Below are 27,786 nucleotides of genomic sequence, written 5' to 3'. Positions count from 1 at the left end.
CTACCACCCTCGGTGAGCTACTCGAGGTCTTTTCTTCAACCCTTGATGATTTTTGCACCCATTCCAGACTCTTTGGATTTGAGGATCGATGTTGCCTATCTATTTTCATCCCTGTTGACGTTGGCTTCAAGAATTTCCTTGGCTCCTTCAGGGAGGGTCATAGTTCCTTCTCTGTTTGAGTGTACCAACCCTTAACATCAACCCCTTAGCCTGTTGGAGCCCATAATACATTCCACTCATATACAGAAGGTTTCTCTATTAATTTGTAATGATGCTAGTGATGGTGGTGGCTCACTGTATGCTTTTGGGATCTGTGGAGACTCGAATCTGAGAATCTATAGATATATGGGAAACCTTTGCCATAGAGTTATAGGTACTATAGGTCCTTGCATCAAGAGTAATCATTTATTTCACATCTCCATCACCACTATACTCCTAATGTATTGGATTTCCACCTCCATGCAGATCCTTGGATTTTGAAATTTCCTTCCATGGGTATTGGAGACTTGTTGGTCAAGGGAGCAGTGGATAAAGTTGTTTCAGTTCCTCCTGGGTTTTATTCCTTTCTATTTGTTGTGCCCATGAAGACTGGCATTGGCATCTGGTCATCAACCAGTCTTGTCTAAATCAATTCCTCCAAAGTTCACAGTGAAGTCTTTCCTCAATCTGTGTTGGTATTTTTTTGCCAGGACTGTGGATGACCAAGTTGGATATTGCCATTGTCTTTCTGCATGCTATCATAGCAGAGTTGTTCTGCTATTATCTACATTTTGTGCACAAGGATCTGGTGCTGCAGTTCAAGGCTCAGCCCTTCAGACTAACATCAGCTCTATATGTGTTCTACTAAATCATAACCTTTTTTTATCCCTGTTCTTTGGACCTGTGCACGCTGCTATTTCATGGTCATGTGGCTATTGCTAGCACCATCTCATCAGTTATTAGAAGGTCACACCCAGATACTGCTTTCCAAAACAACCAAGGCATGGTTTTTTTATCAGAGCTGAGACATCTCTTATTACTCTAAAACAATATACTCCATTTAGGTGTATTTCTCAATGTGTATCTGAGTCAGGCTCAGCCAACTCTCATGTTGTTCCACACTATGAATAGGCAGTCATGGTTTTTTCTCTTTTGTGGATATGGGCATCACTCAAATCTCTTGCCCCCCCACTAGTACAGCGGTAAGTCTCCGGATTTACAATGCTAAAATCAGGGGTACGATTCCCCTCGGTGGGCTCAGCAGATAGCCCAATGTGGCTTTGCTGTAAGAAAACACACTCAAATCTCTTATTCCTTTGGGATGAGCACATACAAGATTCCTTTAGGGGTTTATACATGACCAATGGATCATGAAGAGTGATCCACTGGATTCTACAATCTCTTTATTCAGGGTGGAGATCTTCGATCTTGAATCAAGCTAGACCAGAACAATACTATGATTGGCATTCCTCTGCCTCCACCTCATCCAGAGATCCTTTTTTTCATGGATGCCCTGCTTCAAAGATGGGGCTGCATATCTTAACAGTCAGGAATTCCAGGATCTTTAAATGGATGACAAGACTTCTTTCTACATCAATATTTTAGAGCTTCTTGCTGTTGAAAGGAAAATGTTTCAGTGTTTGAAATTTTTGAGGGGAAAAGTCATCATGCTTTACTCCAACAATTCTATAGTCATGTCTTACACTTCTCATCGAGAGGAAATTGGGTCCAGGTTTCTTTGTTACCAAAACTTGGATCTTCTGTATTTGGTCCACTTCCACCATATCATCCTACTAGTTTGCTGTGTTGTGGAGGATGGGAAATTTAGTTGCAATTCAGTTGTCTAAACCTAACTGGATTCTTCCAACAGAATAGATGCTTTAACTATGGACTTTTATTAGGACTTGCTCTTTGTTTGGAACACAGATAATCAATGCATTTGCCACTCATTGGCATTTTGGTCTCCAGCATCTTATTACTGTTAAGCATTGACAATAGATGCATTCAGTCAGGACATAATTGGAGTGCACTTACGTGCCCATCAATCTATTGATCTTCAACCCAGAGTCCTAACAATCATTCATTCAACTCTTGGTCCCATTCTATTGGTAGCACTGAATTCTGCAACTTATGTCAGGTTTCCACTTCTGTGGTCTTTTTAGGAGTGACCAGTGCTTTAGATGTCTGTTGAGGCAGTCACAATCCAGCATCTTACACTCATCCTTTATGGAGCTCAAGTTTGATGCATGGAGGGTGTGCAGTTGGGGTTTATTCAGTTTCTGTGTCATCCCACAAGTAGCATTTACTGATACAAATGGTACACATATCAACAATGGTAGACTGCAGGGAGGCTAAGCATGCTTCATTCATACGTGCAAACCACGGCCACATTTCTGACCTGGCTTTTCAACAGGGATTTCATGTATTCCACAACCACTTTCTTTAGATGCTTCCTTCAGATGCTGAAAGAGACAAATATTTTATTGAGTCCCCAGTGCTCTCTTGTCTCCTCCAATCATTCTAGGCTCTCTTTATCCAAATTAGTTAGATGAAACCATCGTTTGGGACAAAGGTGGTGTTACATGCTCTTTTTCAACATCTGTTTGAGCCCTTAGCCTCATGGTCTGTGTCAACTTTCCCTTAAAATTTATTTTTTGTTATTTCCAGCCTGTGGACTTCACTAGTCAGAGTTGTTTGTGCAGCATGTGCACAGAATGCTTTATCATTCGATCTATGTCCTTCTATACCCAGACTGGTCTCTCTTACCTATAACACTGGCAGCCAGTTATGTTCAGTGAAAGCTTTGAAGTGTTGCTCACATTAAAGCTTTTAGAGGTGCTAAACAATGGTTTTTTTATTAAATGAGAAACTTCTGTTTCCCTGGATTTATCCCCAGTTATTCTGACAGGATGAGTGCAAAAACTGATCCATATTGCTTATTTTGGGCTCTCTTTGGAAGAAAGGAGGTTTCTGGAAGTCGGGTATCATTAGCTTTATCACTTTCTGTGTTCTTAGCAGCCTGGTTGAATTTTCCACTGAAAGATGTGTATGGGCTGGTGTGTGGAATCATAACACTTTTATTTCACATTATTTGCATTATCTGGCAGTATCTTCCTTTCAGGATTTTCATCTACCCCTTGTAGCTGTCTTAATCATGGCTGCTAGATTATAAGGAGATGTATGTTCATTGCTAATATTGTTTTTCTGTCCTTTCCAGGGTAATACTGGTGCAGATTAGATGCTCTGCTGTACACAGGAGGGAGTCTGTTGTCTTTTCATAAATCTGAATGCAGTGTGATTGCTCCTTCCTGGGTCCTTGGATGAGCACTGATTGTTTTGCATTTCTCCCGTCATTTCGGGGGTAAGTGGAGCTTACTTTGTCCACATGTTTGGGGTATTAGGATGTATGTTCATAATTCCAGACTAGATAAGTTCTGTTTCCTCAAATTGAATATGGTAAATGGGATTCCATCATTTCTAGTATGGGGCATTTAGGACTTGAAGAGAGGATTTACTCACGTTGATATTGCTTGGCTTCTTTTTATGATTCTGGTGGATTGGAATGAATCACTCTATAACTAAAAAGTTGGTATCCACATCCACACACACACACATATACTGTAGTTCAAATTCCCAAGCTGCCAACATTGTATTTAAGAACTGTAGCCCTATAATTACAACCCCGAGCAAAGGTACCTCAGCTGTCTGGTCGGTGTCTGGCTGATAGTGAGGATAAATCATGTGGAATTCCACATGTGGTTTTTGAATCATTTTCCAGGTGAAGAACGTGCATGCTCTGGATTTAGTGCAGTTTTCCCACTAGGGTGCCAATCTTCTGTTGAGATACCCATGATCTATGTAGATGCATTCTATAGGAAAAATAGATAATGCCCTCATTGGCTGTTCCATCTTATCAATGTTGGATTGTAGCTGTAGTGTGAGACGAGTGTGTGTTTTGTAAGTTAACATTTTCTTAAACTGAAAATGTACTTCCAATAATATTTACCTCCTAACACACTCCTACCCTTCCTACCCACTAAGAGCTGGTGTTAGAGACTCTAGATTGGGTCAGTCTTGAAAAAGTGACAATAGTAACTAAAGAAGGTGCTTATAGACAGTGTTAGCATAGAGAGTGCATTCATGTAGGTGTAGAGTGTCATGAGACCAATATTGTCATGAGCACGTAAGTGGGGAATAAAGGGCTGGAACAAGCAAGAAAGATGGGCAAAGTAAGAAATCCTAGCAGTTTACTAATAGTTGTAATATGTAATATTTTGATTTCAGAAAACACTAACTTTCATCATTTGAAGGCATTGCCTGTTTTAATGATGTCTTAGGCCATTTTCCCTCTTGTGTTATTTTGTTAACACATGTTTTATACTTATAGATTGTATAGTCTGTTTACAGTAAATTTCTTCAAACTATGTACAGATTTCTTTTTAGAAATAGAAGCATTAACTCAGTGATGAAGAGAAAACCCACTTGAAGAGAAAAATATACATGTAAAAACGGCTCGTTTGGGGTTTGCTCCTCTAAGTAAGAAATGTTCTCAACCCAAACGAGCCGTTTTTACAGAAGCATTAACTATGTTTTAGTAGAAAACTTTTAAAATAATTTTTGTTTGCTAATCTTCATCAGAAATTTGGAAAGCCAGAAAACTGTTGTGGTCTACCAGAAAAGAATGTGAGGATATTTCTCCACCAAATTGCCTCAGCAGTGGAATACCTACACAAGAGACGTATAATTCATCGTGATCTGAAACCAGAAAATATTCTGTTACAAGAAAATGATGGAAAAGTGAGTCACTAATTTATCACATTATTTTAAGAAAAGTGGGTCACTAGTTTATCACATTATTTTAAGAAAAGTGGGTCACTAATTTATCACATTATTTTAAGAAAAGTGGGTCACTAATTTATCACATTATTTTAAGAAAAGTGGGTCACTAATTTATCACATTATTTTAAGAAAAGTGAGTCAGTAATTTATCACATTATTTTAAGAAAAGTGGGTCACTAGTTTATCACATTATTTTAAGACAAGTGGGTCACTAGTTTATCACATTATTTTAAGACAAGTGGGTCACTAGTTTATCACATTATTTTAAGACAAGTGGGTCATTAATTTATCACATTATTTTAAGGAAAGTGAGTCACTAATTTATCACATTATTTTAAGAAAAGTGAGTCACTAATTTATCACATTATTTTAAGAAAAGTGAGTGACTAATTTATCACATTATTTTAATGTTAATGTAAGTTAATAAAAAATATTGAGGTTGAAAAAGACTACAAAAGTTTATAATAATTTATATTGTGACAAATATTTGTATTATAATATCAATAATTCTATCAAAAATTTTTATCTTTTGTACAAGAAAAAAAATGTTTTTTCATTTGATGGTTATGCCTAAAAATACTGTGATTTCCCACTATATTTCAACAGTTGCAGTACAAACTGATTGATCTAGGTTATGCCAAAGAATTGGACCAAGGGAGCATTTGCACATCATTTGTGGGAACTTTACAATATTTGGTAAGTTTTATATAATTTAATTTAAAACAAGCTACTTATAAGATTGTTTATAATGAAGAGTTATCAGACATCTTATTAAATCCTTTTTATCTTTTTGTATTTTTATTTTAGGTGTTTATTTTCTGATGGAAATAATTTTTTGTGGAAGTACTTTATCTTAGAAGTTTTCATTTCACTGTCAGTTTAGAACACTAACACAAAAAATTTCCTTTTTTTATGCATATAATTTAGGAGTGAATCAGTTATATATATATACATAAACTGTTATTATTCTGTTACTTCCACAGTGTATGCAGGTTGTAGTTTAGTCTATGGAGGGAAAGATGATGAGGTAGTTTTCTTGAAGACATTCTAGATTATTTGTTTCTGTTTTGGTGATGTTAAAGTGCTTCCTATAATAATCTTTCTAATTCTTCAAAATACCTAGTATTGAGTAAAAGTTTTCTGTACAGGTTCTTGTTTGTACTTTGTGCAAGAGTTTTTTGAATGATTTTATCTAAAGGTACTCTTACCATTCAGATTTCAAGCTTGTATTGATAAAAAATATCAACAGCTACTATACCACTTGTAAACATTGAGTTTTTATTATAAAGGGTTTACGATAAGTGTGTGTCACAAGAGAACACTGTAGATGTAAAATGAGAACTTTACTCATTCCATGTGACTAGGTGAATAATTGGTTTTCATGCAGTAAAAGGGGTCTCCCATCACATTCCTAAATCCAGAACTGATAGTTGAAAGATTTTCAATTTGAATTTCAAACACTTCTCATACTAGCTATTTCTGATCTCTTATTTTGTAAAAATACTCAATGATTTAAAAAACTGGTTGAATTATGTAATAGCAAATTTTAAATCTAATATAATATTTTTGAAAAGTTAATAAAAAGAGATGGTCAGATTAGAACTATTAAATTTGGTGTTTGAATGTCAGCAGGTACAAAAAGAATTTCTCAAATATTGTTTTCATCATACTTTGCATTAAGTCTTATGTCTGTGTTCTGTGCATTACAGGCCCCTGAACTGTTCCACAGTAAAAGGTATTCCTATACTGTTGACTACTGGAGTCTGGGTCTTGTTACGCATGAGATAATTGTTGGGTATCGCCCCTTTCTTCCCTCTCTGTCACCAGCACAGTGGTAAGTTTCTTTCTCCTTTTCTGTTATTGGGGAGAATCCATAGTTACATCATCAGTGCTTGTCAGCCAATCAGCGCTCGCATAGATGGGTATTTTTCGTTTTCAAAGCGGCATAGAAACACCAATGCGATCGTTTACACGATGGAAAAAAAGAGGCCTCGTTCACCAGATTGTCTTGTTTCTGGCAAATCTAAAAGGACTAAAACTTTGAATCAAAAATTTAGGAAAGAGTATAGTGCAAAATATCCAGTCATTGCATCAAAACTCAGTGACAGTCATGCGTTTTGTACAGTTTGTCACATCGATTTTTCTGTGGTGCATGGCAGGATAAACGATTGTTCCAGACATACAAAATCAGCATATCACCAAGAAAAGGCTGAGGTGAAGACAAAAATGATGCAGATAACGACATTTATGAGTAAGAATTCAGAATATGAAACCATAAATGCAGAAGTGATGTTCACGCAATTCGTCATTGCTCATAATTTACCCCTAGCTGTAGCCGATCATTCAGGACATCTATTCAGAAAAATGTTCCCAGACTCTGATATAGTGAAAAAATATGGCTGTGCTAGAACCAAAACTACAACCATTGTACAAATGTTGGGTTGTGAAGTTGACAAAATGATTTCAAGCATACTTACTAACAGTGTTTACAGTTTAGCCACAGATGGATCCACAGACATGGATGACTCAAAACAGTATCCAGTGGTTGTACGATATCTGTAGGGGCTCTGTCTACAATCATTGTGCTTAGTCATTTGAAATAGTTGGCATCTCTGCAATAAGAACCTTCTATTTTTTCTATTTGCTGAGATATGGCCACATTTATTGAATCACAGTAGCTCAACCCACCATTTTTCATTTTTGGAAATACTTTCTTATGTACGCCTACTTTTTTCTGTAATGTGTTAATAACCAGATGAAAATTTGTATTGTCCCCCACATGGTTTTCTGAGCCTTTGCAAAATATTTATACAGGAAACCCTTTCTTTCCATGTTACATTCCAAGTGGTAAGATAAGAAATTATTGAGGTAAAAAAAATCATATATTCAATGATCCAAGTACAACTTAGGTACTAAGCCTGGTAAATTATAGTGTAATCTCTTGGTATTGACAGCTTAGGTACTAAACCAGGTAAATTATAGTGTAATCTCTTGGTATTGACAACTTAGTTACTAAGCCTGGTAAATTATAGTGTAATCTCTTGGTATTGACAACTTAGTTACTAAGTCTGGTAAATTATACTGTAATCTCTTGGTATTGACAACTTAGTTACTAAGCCAGGTAAATTATAGTGTAATATCTTGGTATTGATAAATTAGTTACTAAGCCTGGTAAATTATAGTGTAATCTCTTGGTATTGACGACTTAGTTACTAAGCCAGGTAAATTATAGTGTAATATCTTGGTATTGATAACTTAGTTACTAAGCCTGGTAAATTATAGTGTAATCTCTTGGTATTGACAACTTAGGTACTAAGCCAGGTAAATTATAGTGTAATATTTTGGTATTGACAACTTAGGTACTAAGCCAGGTAAATTATAGTGTAATCTCTTGGTATTGACAACTTAGGTACTAAGCCTGGTAAATTATAGTGTAATATCTTGGTATTGACAACTTAGTTACTAAACCAGGTAAATTATAGTGTAATCTCTTGGTATTGACAACTTAGGTACTAAGCCAGGTAAATTATAGTGTAATCTCTTGGTATTGATAACTTAGGTACTAAGCCAGGTAAATTATAGTGTAATCTCTTGGTATTGACAACTTAGGTACTAAGCCAGGTAAATTATAGTGTAATCTCTTGGTATTGACAACTTAGTTACTAAGCCTGGTAAATTGTAGTGTAATCTCTTGGTATTGACAACTTAGGTACTAAGCCAGGTAAATTGTAGTGTAATCTCTTGGTATTGACAACTTAGGTGCTAAGCCAGGTAAATTGTAGTGTAATCTCTTGGTATTGACAACTGAGGTACTAAGCCAGGTAAATTATAGTGTAATATTTTGGTATTGACAACTTAGGTACTAAGCCAGGTAAATTATAGTGTAATCTCTTGGTATTGACAACTTAGGTACTAAGCCTGGTAAATTATAGTGTCATATCTTGGTATTGACAACTTAGGTACTAAGCCAGGTAAATTATAGTGTAATCTCTTGGTATTGACAACTTAGGTACTAAGCCAGGTAAATTATAGTGTAATTTCTTGGTATTGACAACTTAGGTACTAAGCCAGGTAAATTATAGTGTAATCTCTTGGTATTGACAACTTAGTTACTAAGCCTGGTAAATTGTAGTGTAATCTCTTGGTATTGACAACTTAGTTACTAAGCCAGGTAAATTATAGTGTAATATCTTGGTATTGACAACTTAGTTACTAAGCCAGGTAAATTATAGTGTAATATCTTGGTATTGACAACTTAGTTACTAAACCAGGTAAATTATAGTGTAATCTCTTGGTATTGACAACTTAGGTACTAAGCCAGGTAAATTATAGTGTAATCTCTTGGTATTGATAACTTAGGTACTAAGCCAGGTAAATTATAGTGTAATATCTTGGTATTGATGACTTAGTTACTAAGCCAGGTAAATTATAGTGTAATCTCTTGGTATTGACAACTTAGGTACTAAGCCTGGTAAATTATAGTGTAATATCTTGGTATTGACAACTGAGGTACTAACCCAGGTAAATTATAGTGTAATCTCTTGGTATTGACAACTTAGGTACTAAGCCAGGTAAATTATAGTGTAATTTCTTGGTATTGACAACTTAGGTACTAAGCCAGGTAAATTATAGTGTAATCTCTTGGTATTGACAACTTAGTTACTAAGCCTGGTAAATTGTAGTGTAATCTCTTGGTATTGACAACTTAGTTACTAAGCCAGGTAAATTATAGTGTAATATCTTGGTATTGACAACTTAGTTACTAAGCCAGGTAAATTATAGTGTAATCTCTTGGTATTAACAACTTAGGTACTAAGCCTGGTAAATTATAGTGTAATATCTTGGTATTGACAACTTAGTTACTAAACCAGGTAAATTATAGTGTAATCTCTTGGTATTGACAACTCAGGTACTAAGCCTGGTAAATTATAGTGTAATCTCTTGGTATTGACAACTTAGTTACTAAGCCAGGTAAATTATAGTGTAATCTCTTGGTATTGACAACTTAGTTACTAAGCCTGGTAAATTGTAGTGTAATCTCTTGGTATTGACAACTTAGTTACTAAGCCTGGTAAATTATAGTGTAATCTCTTGGTATTGACAACTTAGTTACTAAGCCAGGTAAATTATAGTGTAATATCTTGGTATTGATAAATTAATTACTAAGCCTGGTAAATTATAGTGTAATCTCTTGGTATTGACAACTTAGTTACTATGCCAGGTAAATTATAGTGTAATATCTTGGTATTGATAAATTAGTTACTAAGCCTGGTAAATTATAGTGTAATCTCTTGGTATTGACGACTTAGTTACTAAGCCAGGTAAATTATAGTGTAATATCTTGGTATTGATAACTTAGTTACTAAGCCTGGTAAATTATAGTGTAATCTCTTGGTATTGACAACTTAGGTACTAAGCCAGGTAAATTATAGTGTAATATTTTGGTATTGACAACTTAGGTACTAAGCCAGGTAAATTATAGTGTAATCTCTTGGTATTGACAACTTAGTTACTAAGCCAGGTAAATTATAGTGTAATATCTTGGTATTGATAAATTAGTTACTAAGCCTGGTAAATTATAGTGTAATCTCTTGGTATTGACAACTTAGTTACTATGCCAGGTAAATTATAGTGTAATATCTTGGTATTGATAAATTAGTTACTAAGCCTGGTAAATTATAGTGTAATCTCTTGGTATTGACGACTTAGTTACTAAGCCAGGTAAATTATAGTGTAATATCTTGGTATTGATAACTTAGTTACTAAGCCTGGTAAATTATAGTGTAATCTCTTGGTATTGACAACTTAGGTACTAAGCCAGGTAAATTATAGTGTAATATTTTGGTATTGACAACTTAGGTACTAAGCCAGGTAAATTATAGTGTAATCTCTTGGTATTGACAACTTAGGTACAAAGCCTGGTAAATTATAGTGTAATATCTTGGTATTGATGACTTAGTTACTAAGCCAGGTAAATTATAGTGTAATATCTTGGTATTGATAACTTAGTTACTAAGCCTGGTAAATTATAGTGTAATCTCTTGGTATTGACAACTTAGGAACTAAGCCAGGTAAATTATAGTGTAATATTTTGGTATTGACAACTTAGGTACTAAGCCAGGTAAATTATAGTGTAATCTCTTGGTATTGACAACTTAGGTACTAAGCTAGGTAAATTGTAGTGTAATTTCTTGGTATTGACAACTTAGGTACTAAGCCAGGTAAATTATAGTGTAATCTCTTGGTATTGACAACTTAGTTACTAAGCCTGGTAAATTGTAGTGTAATCTCTTGGTATTTACAACTTAGTTACCAAGCCAGGTAAATTATAGTGTAATATCTTGGTATTGACAACTTAGTTACTAAGCCAGGTAAATTATAGTGTAATCTCTTGGTATTGACAACTTAGTTACTAAGCCAGGTAAATTATAGTGTAATATCTTGGTATTGTGAACTTAGTTACTAAACCAGGTAAATTATAGTGTAATCTCTTGGTATTGACAACTTAGGTACTAAGCCAGGTAAATTATAGTGTAATCTCTTGGTATTGATAACTTAGGTACTAAGCCAGGTAAATTATAGTGTAATCTCTTGGTATTGACAACTTAGTTACTAAGCCAGGTAAATTATAGTGTAATCTCTTGGTATTGACAACTTAGTTACTAAGCCTGGTAAATTGTAGTGTAATCTCTTGGTATTGACAACTTAGTTACTAAGCCTGGTAAATTATAGTGTAATCTCTTGGTATTGACAACTTAGTTACTAAGCCAGGTAAATTATAGTGTAATATCTTGGTATTGATAAATTAATTACTAAGCCTGGTAAATTATAGTGTAATCTCTTGGTATTGACAACTTAGTTACTATGCCAGGTAAATTATAGTGTAATATCTTGGTATTGATAAATTAGTTACTAAGCCTGGTAAATTATAGTGTAATCTCTTGGTATTGACGACTTAGTTACTAAGCCAGGTAAATTATAGTGTAATATCTTGGTATTGATAACTTAGTTACTAAGCCTGGTAAATTATAGTGTAATCTCTTGGTATTGACAACTTAGGTACTAAGCCAGGTAAATTATAGTGTAATATCTTGGTATTGATAACTTAGTTACTAAGCCTGGTAAATTATAGTGTAATCTCTTGGTATTGACAACTTAGGTACTAAGCCAGGTAAATTATAGTGTAATATTTTGGTATTGACAACTTAGGTACTAAGCCAGGTAAATTATAGTGTAATCTCTTGGTATTGACAACTTAGTTACTAAGCCAGGTAAATTATAGTGTAATATCTTGGTATTGATAAATTAGTTACTAAGCCTGGTATATTATAGTGTAATCTCTTGGTATTGACGACTTAGTTACTAAGCCAGGTAAATTATAGTGTAATATCTTGGTATTGATAACTTAGTTACTAAGCCTGGTAAATTATAGTGTAATCTCTTGGTATTGACAACTTAGGTACTAAGCCAGGTAAATTATAGTGTAATATTTTGGTATTGACAACTTAGGTACTAAGCCAAGTAAATTATAGTGTAATCTCTTGGTATTGACAACTTAGGTACAAAGCCTGGTAAATTATAGTGTAATATCTTGGTATTGATGACTTAGTTACTAAGCCAGGTAAATTATAGTGTAATATCTTGGTATTGATAACTTAGTTACTAAGCCTGGTAAATTATAGTGTAATCTCTTGGTATTGACAACTTAGGAACTAAGCCAGGTAAATTATAGTGTAATATTTTGGTATTGACAACTTAGGTACTAAGCCAGGTAAATTATAGTGTAATCTCTTGGTATTGACAACTTAGGTACTAAGCCTGGTAAATTATAGTGTAATATCTTGGTTTTGACAACTTAGTTACTAAACCAGGTAAATTATAGTGTAATCTCTTGGTATTGACAACTTAGGTACTAAGCTAGGTAAATTGTAGTGTAATTTCTTGGTATTGACAACTTAGGTACTAAGCCAGGTAAATTATAGTGTAATCTCTTGGTATTGACAACTTAGTTACTAAGCCTGGTAAATTGTAGTGTAATCTCTTGGTATTTACAACTTAGTTACCAAGCCAGGTAAATTATAGTGTAATATCTTGGTATTGACAACTTAGTTACTAAGCCAGGTAAATTATAGTGTAATATCTTGGTATTGACAACTTAGTTACCAAGCCAGGTAAATTATAGTGTAATATCTTGGTATTGACAACTTAGGTACTAAGCCAGGTAAATTATAGTGTAATCTCTTGGTATTGTGAACTTAGTTACTAAACCAGGTAAATTATAGTGTAATCTCTTGGTATTGACAACTTAGGTACTAAGCCAGGTAAATTATAGTGTAATCTCTTGGTATTGATAACTTAGGTACTAAGCCAGGTAAATTATAGTGTAATCTCTTGGTATTGACAACTTAGTTACTAAGCCTGGTAAATTGTAGTGTAATCTCTTGGTATTGACAACTTAGGTACTAAGCCAGGTAAATTGTAGTGTAATCTCTTGGTATTGACAACTTAGTTACTAAGCCAGGTAAATTATAGTGTAATCTCTTGGTATTGACAACTTAGGTACTAAGCCTGGTAAATTATAGTGTAATCTCTTGGTATTGACAACTTAGTTACTAAGCCAGGTAAATTATAGTGTAATCTCTTGGTATTGACAACTTAGTTACTAAGCCAGGTAAATTATAGTGTAATTTCTTGGTATTGATACAGTAATTTATTGATTTTTATTATTTCAAAATGCATATATGAAACCTCAAAAAGTTATTTTGTGTTACATTCTCCATATGTAAAATTTGGCAAGGTATAACAACTCACGGCTAGCAGCAAACAAATAGAAAGTTCATGAATGGAAAGTGTGATTGTTTTTTGTGTTTTAATAAAATTAACTGAAAGTTAAGAACTTGTTTGAAAAACTAACAATGCATGTACATATATTCTATTATAACTGAAATGTGACTATTTCACAAAATACTGCTTCACTAGAAAAAACCAGAGACATATCACTTCCTAAAGGCTGATTTTCTACTATTGGATATGGTTACAAGAGTGCACGTGTGCTGTGTCATTCAATTTCAGTGATGTTTGTCAAATTCTACTCAAAGGACAATAACATAAGTTTCATGTATTTCCTTTGTTTTCTTCCTACAAATTTTTGCAAAGCTGTTCTAATAAAACTACTGTATTTTTGTTGATGAAAACAAGCATTATTTGGTAGCATTGATTGTAAGTCAGAAAAATACTAAACATTACATTATCAAGTTTTATAGGATGTTAACCTTGTACATGCTTCTGTAAGAGTTTATGCCAGTGTAATAAGAGAAGCTTCATGATCAATGAGATTCAATAAGGCTTAGGAAAGAGTTTTGATTTATTTTGGATATTTATTGCTAAAAAAACTTAATTATTTGTTAAAAATCATTGTTAAAAAAGTAATTGTGATATTTAACGTATTCCTAAGTAAAATAATTAATTGTGAAAATAATTGTCTCTAAATTTCATAAGAATAAAGTAATTTATCTATGTGATAGAATTAGTACAAATTCTTGTCACAGTGTGCAGTAGGTAATATATAATTCAATGGAAACACATTTAATCCAATTTTATACGAACAAAGATGATACAACTTAACTATTTTATTTAGAAAAAAAAAATGTGATTATACTAAATGATCTTAAAATATTTTAAAATGATATATAAGGTGGAATTCAAAGTTTTATAAGCAATGTTAAAAATGTAGTAGTATCAGAAGTTATTTAGAAACTGTTTTGAAATCTAATTCCATCATCACGTTGAAAAACATAAGAAATGATTTCAACTTTATATGTTTGAAAATGTAAGATTTGAAGTTAGAAATTTGGAAAAGAAATATGTAAAAATCATTAGTGTAATTACACTTTACAGTATAGGCTAGAATAAATTAGAAATGCGCGTACATTATGATAAATCAATAACTCGGACAACTTACTGTACTAGGGTGTGTTTAAATACCACATAATGATAGCCAGACTTTTATTAACCCTATTCAGTAATTCCTATTTACCTAGAGGTAGATATAATGAAACAGGAGGCCTGCTCATTTGAGTAGGTTCGTGACATAACATATTCTTAGACTGTTATTAGTCAGTGCATAGTAAATTCTTACAGGGTCTAATGGTTAGGGAGCTCGACTTACAATCTGCATGTCATGGGTTCAAATTCCCTTTGCTAAACATGCTCTCACTTTCAGCTCTGTGAGTGTTGTAATGGCCAATCCCACTATTCACTGGTAATAAAGTAGTCCAATAGTTTACAGGGGTGATGTTAATTAGCTCCCTTCCTTCTAGTCTATCACTGCCAAATTAGGGACAGCTAATGTAACTGCCCACTGTTTTGTGTGTTGTATTCTGATCCAGTAACTCAACCCGAGTGCTGTATTACTGATCTTTTTATTAAATAGTAAGTGTTGAGTAATAAGCAACCGTTAACTATGATGAATAAAAATAACAAAATACACAATATGACAAAATGGTTCAGTAGCATGATACACGACTTGATCTGATTAGCAAGAACAACATATCTTTCTATAGCTGGTATATGAAACACATAAAGGCCACATAAAACATATCGAAGTGCAGTATACATAAATGCAGAATTGAACTGAAAACATGCCAATGTATGAAGAATTCTGAATAGCATTGACACATAATCGCTCAGATTACAGTTCATTGAACACAAAAGTATTGTGTACGAACAAAATTGCAAATTCTGTTATTAGATCCAAACATGCATGGTGAATTGGGAACTTCCCACAAAAAATCAATATTTTATTTATGATCAACAAAACTTAAACAGTTACTTACCAACTTTGGGGCAACTACAGTTGTAGTTTGAATACAAAAAACAATCCAAATCTTGAAAGTGTCTCGTGTCTGCTTTGTGATAATGACAATATTTCTTGTAACAGTCTCAATCTTACATGGATCTGATCCAGTGTATGGACCCTCACCTCCTTTATACAATACTGTATCACTATGTGCACCATTTGAATCAATTTACAATTGGGATCTAACACTCATACATAAAAATACATTCAAAGGATTATATCATTGATTAAAGAGTAAACCATAGAACATGCACTAGTTATATATACATATGGAAAATGTTTTAAAAAAGCATATCAGTATATAATAATATATTATAAAAGTTTCAAAATAAGAGCTGTGGTCTAGTAAACCAGGATTTTTGTGGTTTTGTGTAAACTAATCATTCCAGTATATTTTATGTTTAATACAATAATATTTCGAATAGTTACTACAAGAGAAGAAGTGAATATGAAAGTTTAATAATTTGTTTCTTTTGTCATGAAATATTATTTTCAATGTGCATACAGTTCAAAGTCTTGAGATTTATGTATTACTAACTGATGTATATAACCATAAATTTTAAAGCCAAAACAAAACACATTAAACTTAACAAAATATTCTGCATTTTATAAAAAAGATCCCAGGGTACAAGTTACAATGTGTGATTATAAAATGTATCCTAGGTTTTGGAGGTGACTGAAAAAGGAGGACCCACAATGTGGTGGGGATACACCTCATTCTGGGTCCTGCTTTTCAGTTACCTCCAAAACCTAGGATACATTTGAAGTCAAGTATTATTTGAAGTCAAAAGTTTAGTATTTCAGAAACACTAACTTTTAAATAACACAGCACTCTCTATCACTAAAAGCTAAAAATTAGTCCCTGTAATTTCAAAGCAGATATTCTAATAAAATATCTAACTTAAATGAAATGAATGATTTTTATTTCTCCTTACAAAAATGAGTTTTAAGTATTAAATGATTATATTTCTAAGCTAATGTAGTTTAACATTTTATAGGATACCATTTGCTGAAAAGAAGTCATCATCAACTATCACAATGTACTTAGACAATGAAGGAAAAATCCACTGCTCAGAAGAAATGTCTCCATATAATAATATTTCAAGGTAAGTAGATTGAATTGTGTTGTAATTGTGGGATACATATGTTTTTAATTGCAGTATTTTTTACATGTAATGAGAAAAACACTTCCAGTATCTGGCTATAATTTAATGTTCAGGGTGTTTGTTGTTACAAAACTCAGATCTGCTTGACTTTTTAATGTTGCTGTTGTGATTAAATTAATATGGTTAACTTATGTAGAAATATTATTCATGTTTCATACCTGGTTTAATGATAGAGAGAGAGTTTGAAATTTTTTATTCTCTATAGTAGGTAATGTCTATTCATGCCTGAGATGGTATTGCAGGGATACAGAACTTGGGTCGAAAAGATTATCACTGTAATATCTTTGCTGGTTGGTTGGTGGTGTTCTCAACCAAAGCTGTGAGAGAACAGAGGTCACAAGGTGACATTGTCAACTGTTTAAAGAAACTGGGTTTACTTGTTGAGTTCAACTGCTTTCTTAGCTTTCTGCTACTTGGTTTTCATCATGACTAGTTTGGCAGAGAGATGGAAAGTTGACAAACAAGTCAGTGATCCATTAGAGGTGATTGTGCATTTGTTTGTGTAGTTACATACATACAGTTTGGTTATTTTGTTCTGTCTAAATAAAGACTGTTTTCACTGTCCCTTAAACATGCCCAGTCTGTTTGTTTTGTATGTGACTTAAATCTCAGTTAAGTTATCAACTACAGAACACTCCCACTATTTCCTGCCCAAGTCTACTGTTATTTGTGGGTTTGTCTATCTGACACTAGAAGGGAAAAATTGCTTTTGGCTGAAATTGATACAGTATAAGTATTTAAAATGTTATTAATGGCTCAAACTCGTTAGGTTAACAGTTTGTATGAGAGATTAACAGGTTTAGCTGTGTTATTTGTTTTAAGTTTGAATCAATATTGAAATTTGTTGCTATTCAACTATTAGATGGATGAGGGCAATCAAAACCAATTTAATACTTAGTAGGGATAGTTTTAGTTTATTAAATAAAATACACTTTTCTATTTATATTTTTAATCATCTAAAAATTGATTAACTGACAAACAAATATTTTATTTTCCGTAGTGTTAAAAAGGAAAATGTTTCTACTGGTAACATATTGTAACTAACAAAACTACATTTTTATTATACCTAGTGTGAGCAATTATTTATGTTATGGTAACATACTCTCTACTTTTAATGACTAAAGTTGCTATTTTTGTAACTATAAATGCACTTTAAGGAACGTTAGGCTCAAGCAACATAAAACTGAAACTACTCTAAAGTAACTAAATGTGCTTTAAGAAATATTATGCCTAAGCAACATGAAACTGAAACTGCTCAAAAGTGACTAAATGTTCTTTAATGAACATTAGGCTTAAGCAACATGAAACTGACACGACTTTGAAGTTACCTTAAAGGAAGTGAAATGAATTACAGGAAGTTTTATATAGATCTTCTGTGAGTTTATCATTTTTGCTGTTATTCTATTCCTAATCTCTTTGTAAATAGTTATTAAAATGGCTGAAGAATGAGATGTTATAGGAGTATTGTCAGTTATGACCAAATATCTTCCCTCTTTCTCTGCTGAGTTAGAAATGGCTAGTGAAGATATCCCACATGTTAGAATGTCTTCCCTTTTTATTCTTTATACTGAAAGTACAGAAAATGTATTTCACAGGAAAATCTACTTTGTGAATTATTTTAAATTTGATACACTGGTAGATCTTTACAACCAACAATTATGTGTCAGATGTAGTTTGAATATAAACCACATGTGTAATGTCATTCAACAAGAAATGCTCAATTTTGGCCAGAAGTTTTGTGCAAGGCTACTCAAAAAGTCATGTGAGCTGTTGTTCTGAAATGTTTACTATAGCTTTACTTAACAGTAAAAGTGGACAGTTTTTAGTTCTATTTTATTCTTTGGATTAAAGATGGCTGATTTGTAGCAGCACAACTGTAATGTGAAAGGATGTGCAGGTACATAAGTATTGGTTAGGCCAAGCAAACTAAATTAACAGTTCCAGCTAAAGTTTTCAAAGGAATCATATGAGTGGATGGTTATTATTTATTATTCATTGTACAAATTTACTAGTTTATAAAATTATCCAAATTAAAGAGGGTTTAGTGTCATGCAATATTAGTTTAAGCAATTGGCATAAATAATGATGATTGATACAGCTGTACAGATTGCATGTGGACAATGACAAGAATCTGTTAATCTAAATTCCATGGTGTTAGTATAAAGGAAGCTATTAACACTGTTTTGAGGAGGAAAACTACCACCACCATAACTATTCTCCTGGCTGTCTTCAACCAGATATGGCAGGAGAATGTCTTACCTGGTGCTTGGTGCCAAGCTATTGTACTCCTTATTCTTAAACCTGGGAAAGATCCAAAGATTCCTTCAAATTACTGTCCCATTGCTTTGACAAGCTGTCTCAGTAAGATCTTAAAGAGGATGATTAATGCTTATCTCGTTTGGTTACTTGAATCAAGCAACCTTCTCTCACCCACTCAGTTTGGGTTCCGAATACAATGCTCCACGATAGACCATTTAATTCGCCTTGAAACATAAGTCAGAGAAGCCTTTTTGAAGCAACAACATCTTGTTTCTATTTGTGTTTTTATTTAGAGAAAGCTTATGATACAACATGGAGATATGGCATCTTGTGAGACTTTCACTCATATGGATTGCATGGCAATTTGCCACTTTTTATTAAGCATTTTTTAATGAACTGCCGATTCCAGGTCTGGGTGGGCTCAACACTTTCCTGTTTTTTTCCACAAGAACTTAGAGTTCCTCAGGGCTGTGTTCTGAGTGTCACACTTTTCATTATCAAGATTAATGCCATTAATGAACAGCTACTCCCTACAGCTGCAAATGGTCTTTTTGTTGATGACTTTCACATGTCAGTCATCAAACATGAGGGTTATTGAACAGCAACTACAAACTGCAATCAATCATATACTTAAGTGGACCACAGCAAATGGTTTTCAACTTTCTCTCTCTAAAACTGTGTACATTTATGCTGCCAACGGATGATTCATCCAGACCTAGAACTTCGTATTGATGATGCTGTACTACCTGTCATTCCTGAGGCTAAGTTCGTAGGTCTTATATTTGTAAATTAAACTTTACTTCTCATATCAAGCAACTTTGTGTCAAATGTATAAGAGCATTGAACATTCTCTGTGTTTTCTCTTCCACTTCATGGGGAGCAGTTCGATGCTTGATGCTTAAAATTTATCTTGCCCTTATCAGATCCAAACTTGACTATGGATCTATGGTTTATGGTTCTGCCAGAATCTTAGCATTGAAAATGCTGGATACTATCCACCATCAGGGGCTTTGGCTTTGCACTGGGGCCTTTTGTACTTCTCCAGTCCAAAGTTTCTATGTGGAGTCCCATGAATCCCCTCTGTATATTTGCCATTTGCAACTGTCTCTTATGTGTGCTTCCAAACTTTGCTCTTTTCCACAGCATTCTACTTGGGGCTGTGTTTTCCATCCTCAGTGGGTTACACTTTTCTATAATAGTAAATCTGCCATTGTGACTTTTAGCCTTCATATTCTGGTGCAATCAGAAAAATTAGATATATCTTTGAATAGCATAGCAGTATCAACAGTTCGGTCACATCCACCATGGCTAATTACTATGCCCAACTGTGACCTATCTTTGAGTCATCTGAGGAAGGTCGGTACTCATGATTGGAAATATTGCTCTTTGTTTTCTGAACATCTTTCAAAAAATCCTTCTTTTCCCATGTATATGGATGGTTCATAATCAGGGTGATTCTCTAGGTTCTGCCATGGTTTGTTACAGTTTGGTTGTAGCACACAGAATACCCTTTACAGTTTCTGTGTTCATTTCTGAATTGCATGCTGTTTCTCTTGCCCTGAATCATATTGAAACTATGCAATATATGAATTGTTCAATCTATACTCAGCTGTCTATTGGCTCTAACACCATTCCATGTTATTTACCATCTTATTCTTATCAATATCCAAAACAAACTGACCCATCTCTCTCTGTCCAGGTTTTTTGGATACCAGGTCATCTTGGTATTTGTGGGAATGAGCTAGTTGATAGAGCGGCAAAGTCCATTTGCTCTGGCCCTGTCACCACCATCCATGTTCCATACATGGTCTGTGGTCCGGTTATCAAAACCTGACTATACATCAGTTGGCAGTTGACCTGGAGTGAGCAATGAAATAATAAGCTTTCTCAAATCAAGCCTTCTTTAGCTCTTTGTCCACCTTGTTTCTGTAAAGATCGAAGGGAGGAAGTTGTTTTGGCTACACATTGGTCACAGTTTTTTAATTAACCACTTCCTTTTATCTAGTACTGATGCACCAATGTGTGGTCTGTGTTGCACTCAGGTCATAATCATACATATTTTATTATCATGCCATTGTTACAACCAAGAAAGACAATGCCAATTTAAACATATTTTTAAGGTAGGTTTGCCTTTGACCTTAGCCAATGTCTTAGATGATACTGGCCACCTCACTCATGTTTTTACATTTTTAAGAGTCATTGGTCTTTTAAACTTAATTTAAGGTTTTTATTGGACTATACACTGTTTTAGCATGATTTCTTTCACACATTTTCATTTTGTTTTGACCTGAACCCAGGACTGGAAAGGTCAACTTCAGGTGACTGACAGCAAGATTGAACTTAATGCTTCAGTCTTCCTGGCAGGTCTTAATTTTACATATTTTTACCTTCATTTCCATATACCATTATAGTATACTACATTTTGTTTGGCACAGATTGCTTAGTAGCTTTGTGCCAATAAACATGAAATACCTACCTACCTACCACCACCATATATTTTAAAGAATCTGATTGGTTCTGTAAAGTAAAGGTCTGTTCTGAATATTATGATTACAATCCTAAAGCTGATATTAGTTACTCTTGAGTATCACTTTTTTTACTTGCTGTAGTTTTTGGTGTGTATTGACACAATTTCATGATATCAAAAACACCTTAGGTGTGGTTTAGAAAAGGATTGAGAGTGGTACTTAAAGGAATAAAATCAAATAGGTGGCCAAACTGCACCATGATTTTCAAGAACTTTTTGTGATAAAATTACTATCAATGCTATAATTGTAGCTACCATTTTGTTGACCAATACTGATTTCATTACTTTAAGTTGCAAGATCAGTCATTTTATGGCTGTACCTTTTTATCACATCTAAATTGTTTCTGGTTAGATGAACTTTATACTGTCCAGCTAAAGTTTGTTCCTCCCCAAATTTTCAACTAACCCTTTTACAATAGGTAGTTTAGAGTCTGCATGTCACAGTATTTTACAGAGTTCTATTTAAATTTCAAACTATGTTACTATCAGTGATTCCAAGTAAACTTGACATTAGAAACATAGTTAATAAATCTAATGTTAATATTATATATGTTTTAAGTTTTTAATTTTATAAGGATTTATTAACAAATCCTCACTTTCCAGTAGTATGAGGATTGTAACATTTGCTCTTGAGGATTTTTCTCTTCTCTCATTTATTTACTGCCCTTACAAAAAGAATGAAATTATCATAAACTGTTGATTATAATATAGATATTACTTAGGCAAAGCATAATTTTTATATCCTTTAATTTTGTTTGTTTGTGGAAACCTAAACTACAAAATCAACCCACTATCCACACCCACATATTCTCTTTCAGAAATTGCCAATAATTGTCAATGTTTTATAGTATTTTATTCATGACCAATAAATAGCCAATTTTAACCTATCAAATGATGTATTATACTGTGTTGTTTTCTGTTTAGGGCATGATCTATTTCATAATTCAATTTCAACTTTGTTCTCACAAGAATTGCTTTAATGAGCTTAGCTGAATTTTTGAAGATTCTTATCACACAGTCTGGAAGCCAGAAAACATATAATTATGTGGCATTGTTTGTATTATGCATATTATTATTCTGTGTGTTTCGATGCATAATTTAATTAAACAATATTTAATGTGATAGTATCATTAGTATGAGAAATGTAGGTTTCATTTTATCCATAGTCAACAGAAAAAAATAAGAATTTAACTAACTACAATTTTTTTGTTATTCATGTGTACTCATTCTTTATTATTATAAAATGACTAAAATGTGAAAATTAGAAACTTATCAGACTAGATTAGTTAAGGTAATGGAAAAAAAAATATTGATAAAATTTCTTCCTGAGGTATACTTACCAGCAGCTTGTGCATTATGTAATTTGATAGAGTAATACTAGATGCATGTTTACTGAGTGATTTACAACGTGTGATGGGATTATTAGTTAGATATTGTTTAAAGGCCAAGAAAGCAGTAAAATTAGGTATCAATAGAATTATGAGGTTTAAGTTATTTAGAATAAACAAATGTAGTCTCTTCTTCGAATTTGCAGCTTTTTTAGAAAGAGCAAATGGTAATTTAGATTTATTTGCTAATTTTTATGGTGGTTACTAGGTTGGTCAAATTGACCAATCTTGTATGTAGAGTTGTGGTAGAGAAAACAACAGTTAAAATATAAAGCTTTTTAGAAAATAAAAATTTCATGTTTATTTAGGAGGTTTTAAATATTACACATATGAAATTTGAAAATTCTCAAGTGAAAAAAAAGTATTTTTAATCTTAACATGAAAATCACTTTGTATTCAAAGCATTCAAGAGTCCAACTTCATCTATTTACTGACAAAATTTTAGTAAAAACGATTAATTAATAGTTTTGACTTTTTGTATGTAAAAGACTTAATGTTTACTAAAAACTTTCCAAATTTTGTGAAGATGTATCAAGTATCATTGAGCTTCAGAATTATAGGATATATATCTTCATGGCTATCTGGTGGTCACAAAGTTGAGTAAAATACACAAGACTGTTGCAAAAGAGTTAAGGAACTGGCTAGAGTAATCATGATGTATTGAATGCACATCGTTTTCTGTCATTAATGAGAACTTAGTTTTGGAGGTAAAGATACAGATATTGTGGCCTGTAATAGTTAAAGTAACTCATTAACCACACTACTATTGGACAGTAAACATTCCTTTTTCTGTGATTATTGTTTAGGAATAGGTTTTGTGTGTTAAATGATAACACAAGAAGTCATGTTTAAAGGATTTCTTGCCTTCTGGAAGTACTGGGTTGAATTACTAGTCTAAAAATATAAGTCTTAGTATTATTGTTACCATTATATTAGGGTTTTCCAGAAGTACTTGGAAGACTGGCTTCAAATAATGTTAGAATGGGATCCACATACTAGAGGACACCGAAATGGAAGAAAAGCATTTGATATACTAAAAGATATTCTGGATAAAAAGGTACCTTCTGTCTAACTTATTTATTTTTCTGTGAATTAATAGAGAAGTGTTAAGCTAACTGCTACTGAAAACCAGTACACTAAATAGAGAAGTGTTAAACTGAGTGTTACCGAAAACCAGTACACTAAATAGAGAAATGTTAAACTGAGTTCTACTGAAAACCAGTACACTAAATAGAGAAGTGTTAAACTGAGTGCTACCAAAACCCAGTACACTAAATAGAGAAGTGTTAAACTGAGTGCTACCAAAACCCAGTACACTAAATAGAGAAGTGTTAAACTGAGTGCTACCAAAACCCAGTACACTAAATAGAGAAGTGTTAAACTGAGTGCTACCGAAAACCAGTACACTAAATAGAGAAATGTTAAACTGTGTGTTACCGAAAACCAGTACACTAAATAGAGAAATGTTAAACTGAGTGTTACCGAAAACCAGTACACTAAATAGAGAAGTGTTAAACTGAGTGCTACCGAAAACCAGTACACTAAATAGAGAATTGTTATACTGAAAACATGTACACTAAATAGAGAAGTGTTATACTGAAAACCAGTACACTAAATAGAGAAGTGTTATACTGAAAACCAGTACACTAAATAGAGAAGTGTTATACTGAAAACCAGTACACTAAATAGAGAAGTGTTACACTGAAAACCAGTACACTAAATAGAGAAGTGTTACACTGAAAACCAGTACACTAAATAGAGAAGTGTTATACTGAAAACCAGTACACTAAATAGAGAAGTGTTACACTGAAAACCAGTACACTAAATAGAGAAGTGTTAAACTGAAAACCAGTACACTAAATAGAGAAGTGTTATACTGAAAACCAGTACACTAAATAGAGAAGTGTTATACTGAAAACCAGTACACTAAATAGAGAAGTGTTAAACTGAGTGTTACCGAAAACCAGTACACTAAATAGAGAAATGTTAAACTGAGTTCTACTGAAAACCAGTACACTAAATAGAGAAGTGTTAAACTGAGTGCTACCAAAACCCAGTACACTAAATAGAGAAGTGTTAAACTGAGTGCTACCAAAACCCAGTACACTAAATAGAGAAGTGTTAAACTGAGTGCTACCGAAAACCAGTACACTAAATAGAGAAATGTTAAACTGAGTGTTACCGAAAACCAGTACACTAAATAGAGAAATGTTAAACTGAGTGTTACCGAAAACCAGTACACTAAATAGAGAAGTGTTAAACTGAGTGCTACCGAAAACCAGTACACTAAATAGAGAATTGTTATACTGAAAACATGTACACTAAATAGAGAAGTGTTATACTGAAAACCAGTACACTAAATAGAGAAGTGTTACACTGAAAACCAGTACACTAAATAGAGAAGTGTTACACTGAAAACCAGTACACTAAATAGAGAAGTGTTACACTGAAAACCAGTACACTAAATAGAGAAGTGTTACACTGAAAACCAGTACACTAAATAGAGAAGTGTTATACTGAAAACCAGTACACTAAATAGAGAAGTGTTACACTGAAAACCAGTACACTAAATAGAGAAGTGTTAAACTGAAAACCAGTACACTAAATAGAGAAGTGTTATACTGAAAACCAGTACACTAAATAGAGAAGTGTTATACTGAAAACCAGTACACTAAATAGAGAAGTGTTATACTGAAAACCAGTACACTAAATAGAGAAGTGTTATACTGAAAACCAGTACACTAAATAGAGAAGTGTTATACTGAAAACCAGTACACTAAATAGAGAAGTGTTATACTGAAAACCAGTACACTAAATAGAGAAGTGTTATACTGAAAACCAGTACACTAAATAGAGAATCATGTTTTTGAAAGGTTTTATTCTCAGACGTATCTTTACATAATAAAAAAACATTATGCCCACAGAAAAAAACAAACAAAACATTATGCCCACATAATATAAATTGGTTTGTCAGAAAACTAACTATTAAAAAAATAACAAGTTTTGATGTTTTAGTTTCTAGTGTGTAGTGTTGGGAAGGTGTTACACAGTTTCCCATATGTAGTGTTGGGAAGGTGTTATTCAGTTTCCCATATGTAGTGTTGGGAAGGTGTTATACAGTTTCCCATATGTAGTGTTTGGAAGGTGTTATACAGTTTCCCATATGTAGTGTTGGGAAGGTGTTATACAGTTTCCCATATGTAGTGTTGGGAAGATGTTATACAGTTTCCCATATGTAGTGTTGGGAAGATGTTATACAGTTTCCCATATGTAGTGTTGGGAAGGTGTTATACAGTTTCCCATATGTTGTGTTGGGTAGGTGTTATAGCTAAGAATACCATCAAGAAATGAAAAGATATATGAGCAGTGTCATCCATACAGTTCTCATCTTCAGATAAATAAAGTGTTTGACTCCAAGAGAATCCAGTCTGTGGAAAGTATTCTGGAAAATAATAATAATAATTTCTGTACTTCCATCGTATTACAAATTCACATGACCAACAACTTAATTTTCATTTTTAAAAAGAAATATAAGAAAATAAATTTAGTTCTTAAGAACCAGCTAACAACATGTATGAGTTGGGGCAAAACTCCTTCATCACAGTATGTTAATAAACATCAAGCTGCCAGTGTCATAATTAGTGGAAAGTTATTTGAAACAATGATAAGAGATCATTGTGTGAAGAAAAGCAATCTATGACCTGAGATGTAGAGTTCCGTGCCAATAATAGTGATATTCATGAGTGATATAACTTGTTATCAGAAACTGGTGAATTAGAAGTTTAAGTCTTCTGATGTCATTCACTTTTGTTTTCTAGCCTTCAATATTATCAACTGTTAAATATGTGATATATGGTGACTGAAGCATTAGATTCTTTTTTATGTTAATTTTTCTTTTCATTGCTATCTCCCAAATCAAGTGAAAGCTCCTTCATATTGATCGTTATTTCTTCTAGTATATATATCTCTGGATAATTGAGTTATTTTAATCTTACAATGGATTGGGCTCAAACTTTTTTATTCTTGTTCATATGAAAAATTATGATTCCACGAAGGTTAAATGTTATCTCATTTGTTCAGGTAATAGAAGTATTTGTGGTGAAGACTTGTAAGACGTTATCTTACGAAGTGGATGATACTACCAAACTGTTTCATCTTCAGCAGTGGATCGAAGAAGACACTCAAATTCCTGTGTCAGAGCAAGAACTGCTCTTACCGCAAGGTGTTGCCCTTGACCCAGACAAAAGTATCTGTCAGTACTGGTCTAATCAAGTAAGTATATGTGATATAAAGAGACTATATCTTAATGTTATTTAGTGTGATACTGGTCTAATTGTGTAAGTATACATATTAAGAGACTATATCTTAATGTTATTTAGTGTGATACTGGTCTAATCATGTAGGTATATGTGATATAAAGAGACTATATCTTAATGTCATTTAGTTTGATACTGGTCTAATCAAGTAAGTATATGTGATATAAAGAGACTATATCTTAATGCTGTTTAGTGTGATACTGGTCTAATCATGTAAGTATATGTGATATAAAGAGACTATATCTTAATGTTATTTAGTGTGATACTGGTCTAATCGTGTAAGTATACATATAAAGAGACTAGGGCAGGAATGGTGAATCTTTTTGAGAGTGTGTGCCCAAATTGGGGATAATCATCTGAAAAATTCTCTCATGTGCCCATTGTAATTTTTAGCATCAGATTATCATTTATCATTATTCTGAATTATTTTAAATATAACAGCATTAAGAGTTAC

General features: G+C 33.2%; 1 protein-coding gene across 4 annotated transcripts in view; it reads left to right on the top strand.

Annotated features, from left to right (window-relative positions):
* The window catches only part of LOC143256209 (inhibitor of nuclear factor kappa-B kinase subunit alpha-like), a 70,647-nt gene that overhangs the window by 7,820 nt on the left and 35,041 nt on the right, over positions 1-27,786 (top strand). For all 4 annotated transcript variants that reach the window (XM_076513094.1, XM_076513093.1, XM_076513091.1 and 1 more), the window contains exons 4-9: positions 4,618-4,776; positions 5,425-5,514; positions 6,528-6,652; positions 16,675-16,782; positions 23,953-24,073; positions 27,097-27,288. In XM_076513094.1, coding sequence (XP_076369209.1) covers positions 4,618-4,776; positions 5,425-5,514; positions 6,528-6,652; positions 16,675-16,782; positions 23,953-24,073; positions 27,097-27,288 — 795 coding nt within the window. The remainder of the gene's footprint in view (positions 1-4,617; positions 4,777-5,424; positions 5,515-6,527; positions 6,653-16,674; positions 16,783-23,952; positions 24,074-27,096; positions 27,289-27,786) is intronic.

The sequence above is a fragment of the Tachypleus tridentatus genome, chromosome 7 (assembly GCF_004210375.1).
Source record: "Tachypleus tridentatus isolate NWPU-2018 chromosome 7, ASM421037v1, whole genome shotgun sequence".
In the NCBI taxonomy this organism is placed as follows: Eukaryota; Metazoa; Arthropoda; class Merostomata; order Xiphosura; family Limulidae; genus Tachypleus; species Tachypleus tridentatus.
Note: the sequence above shows the minus strand (reverse complement) of the source record. Positions and strands in the feature narration are given on the sequence as shown.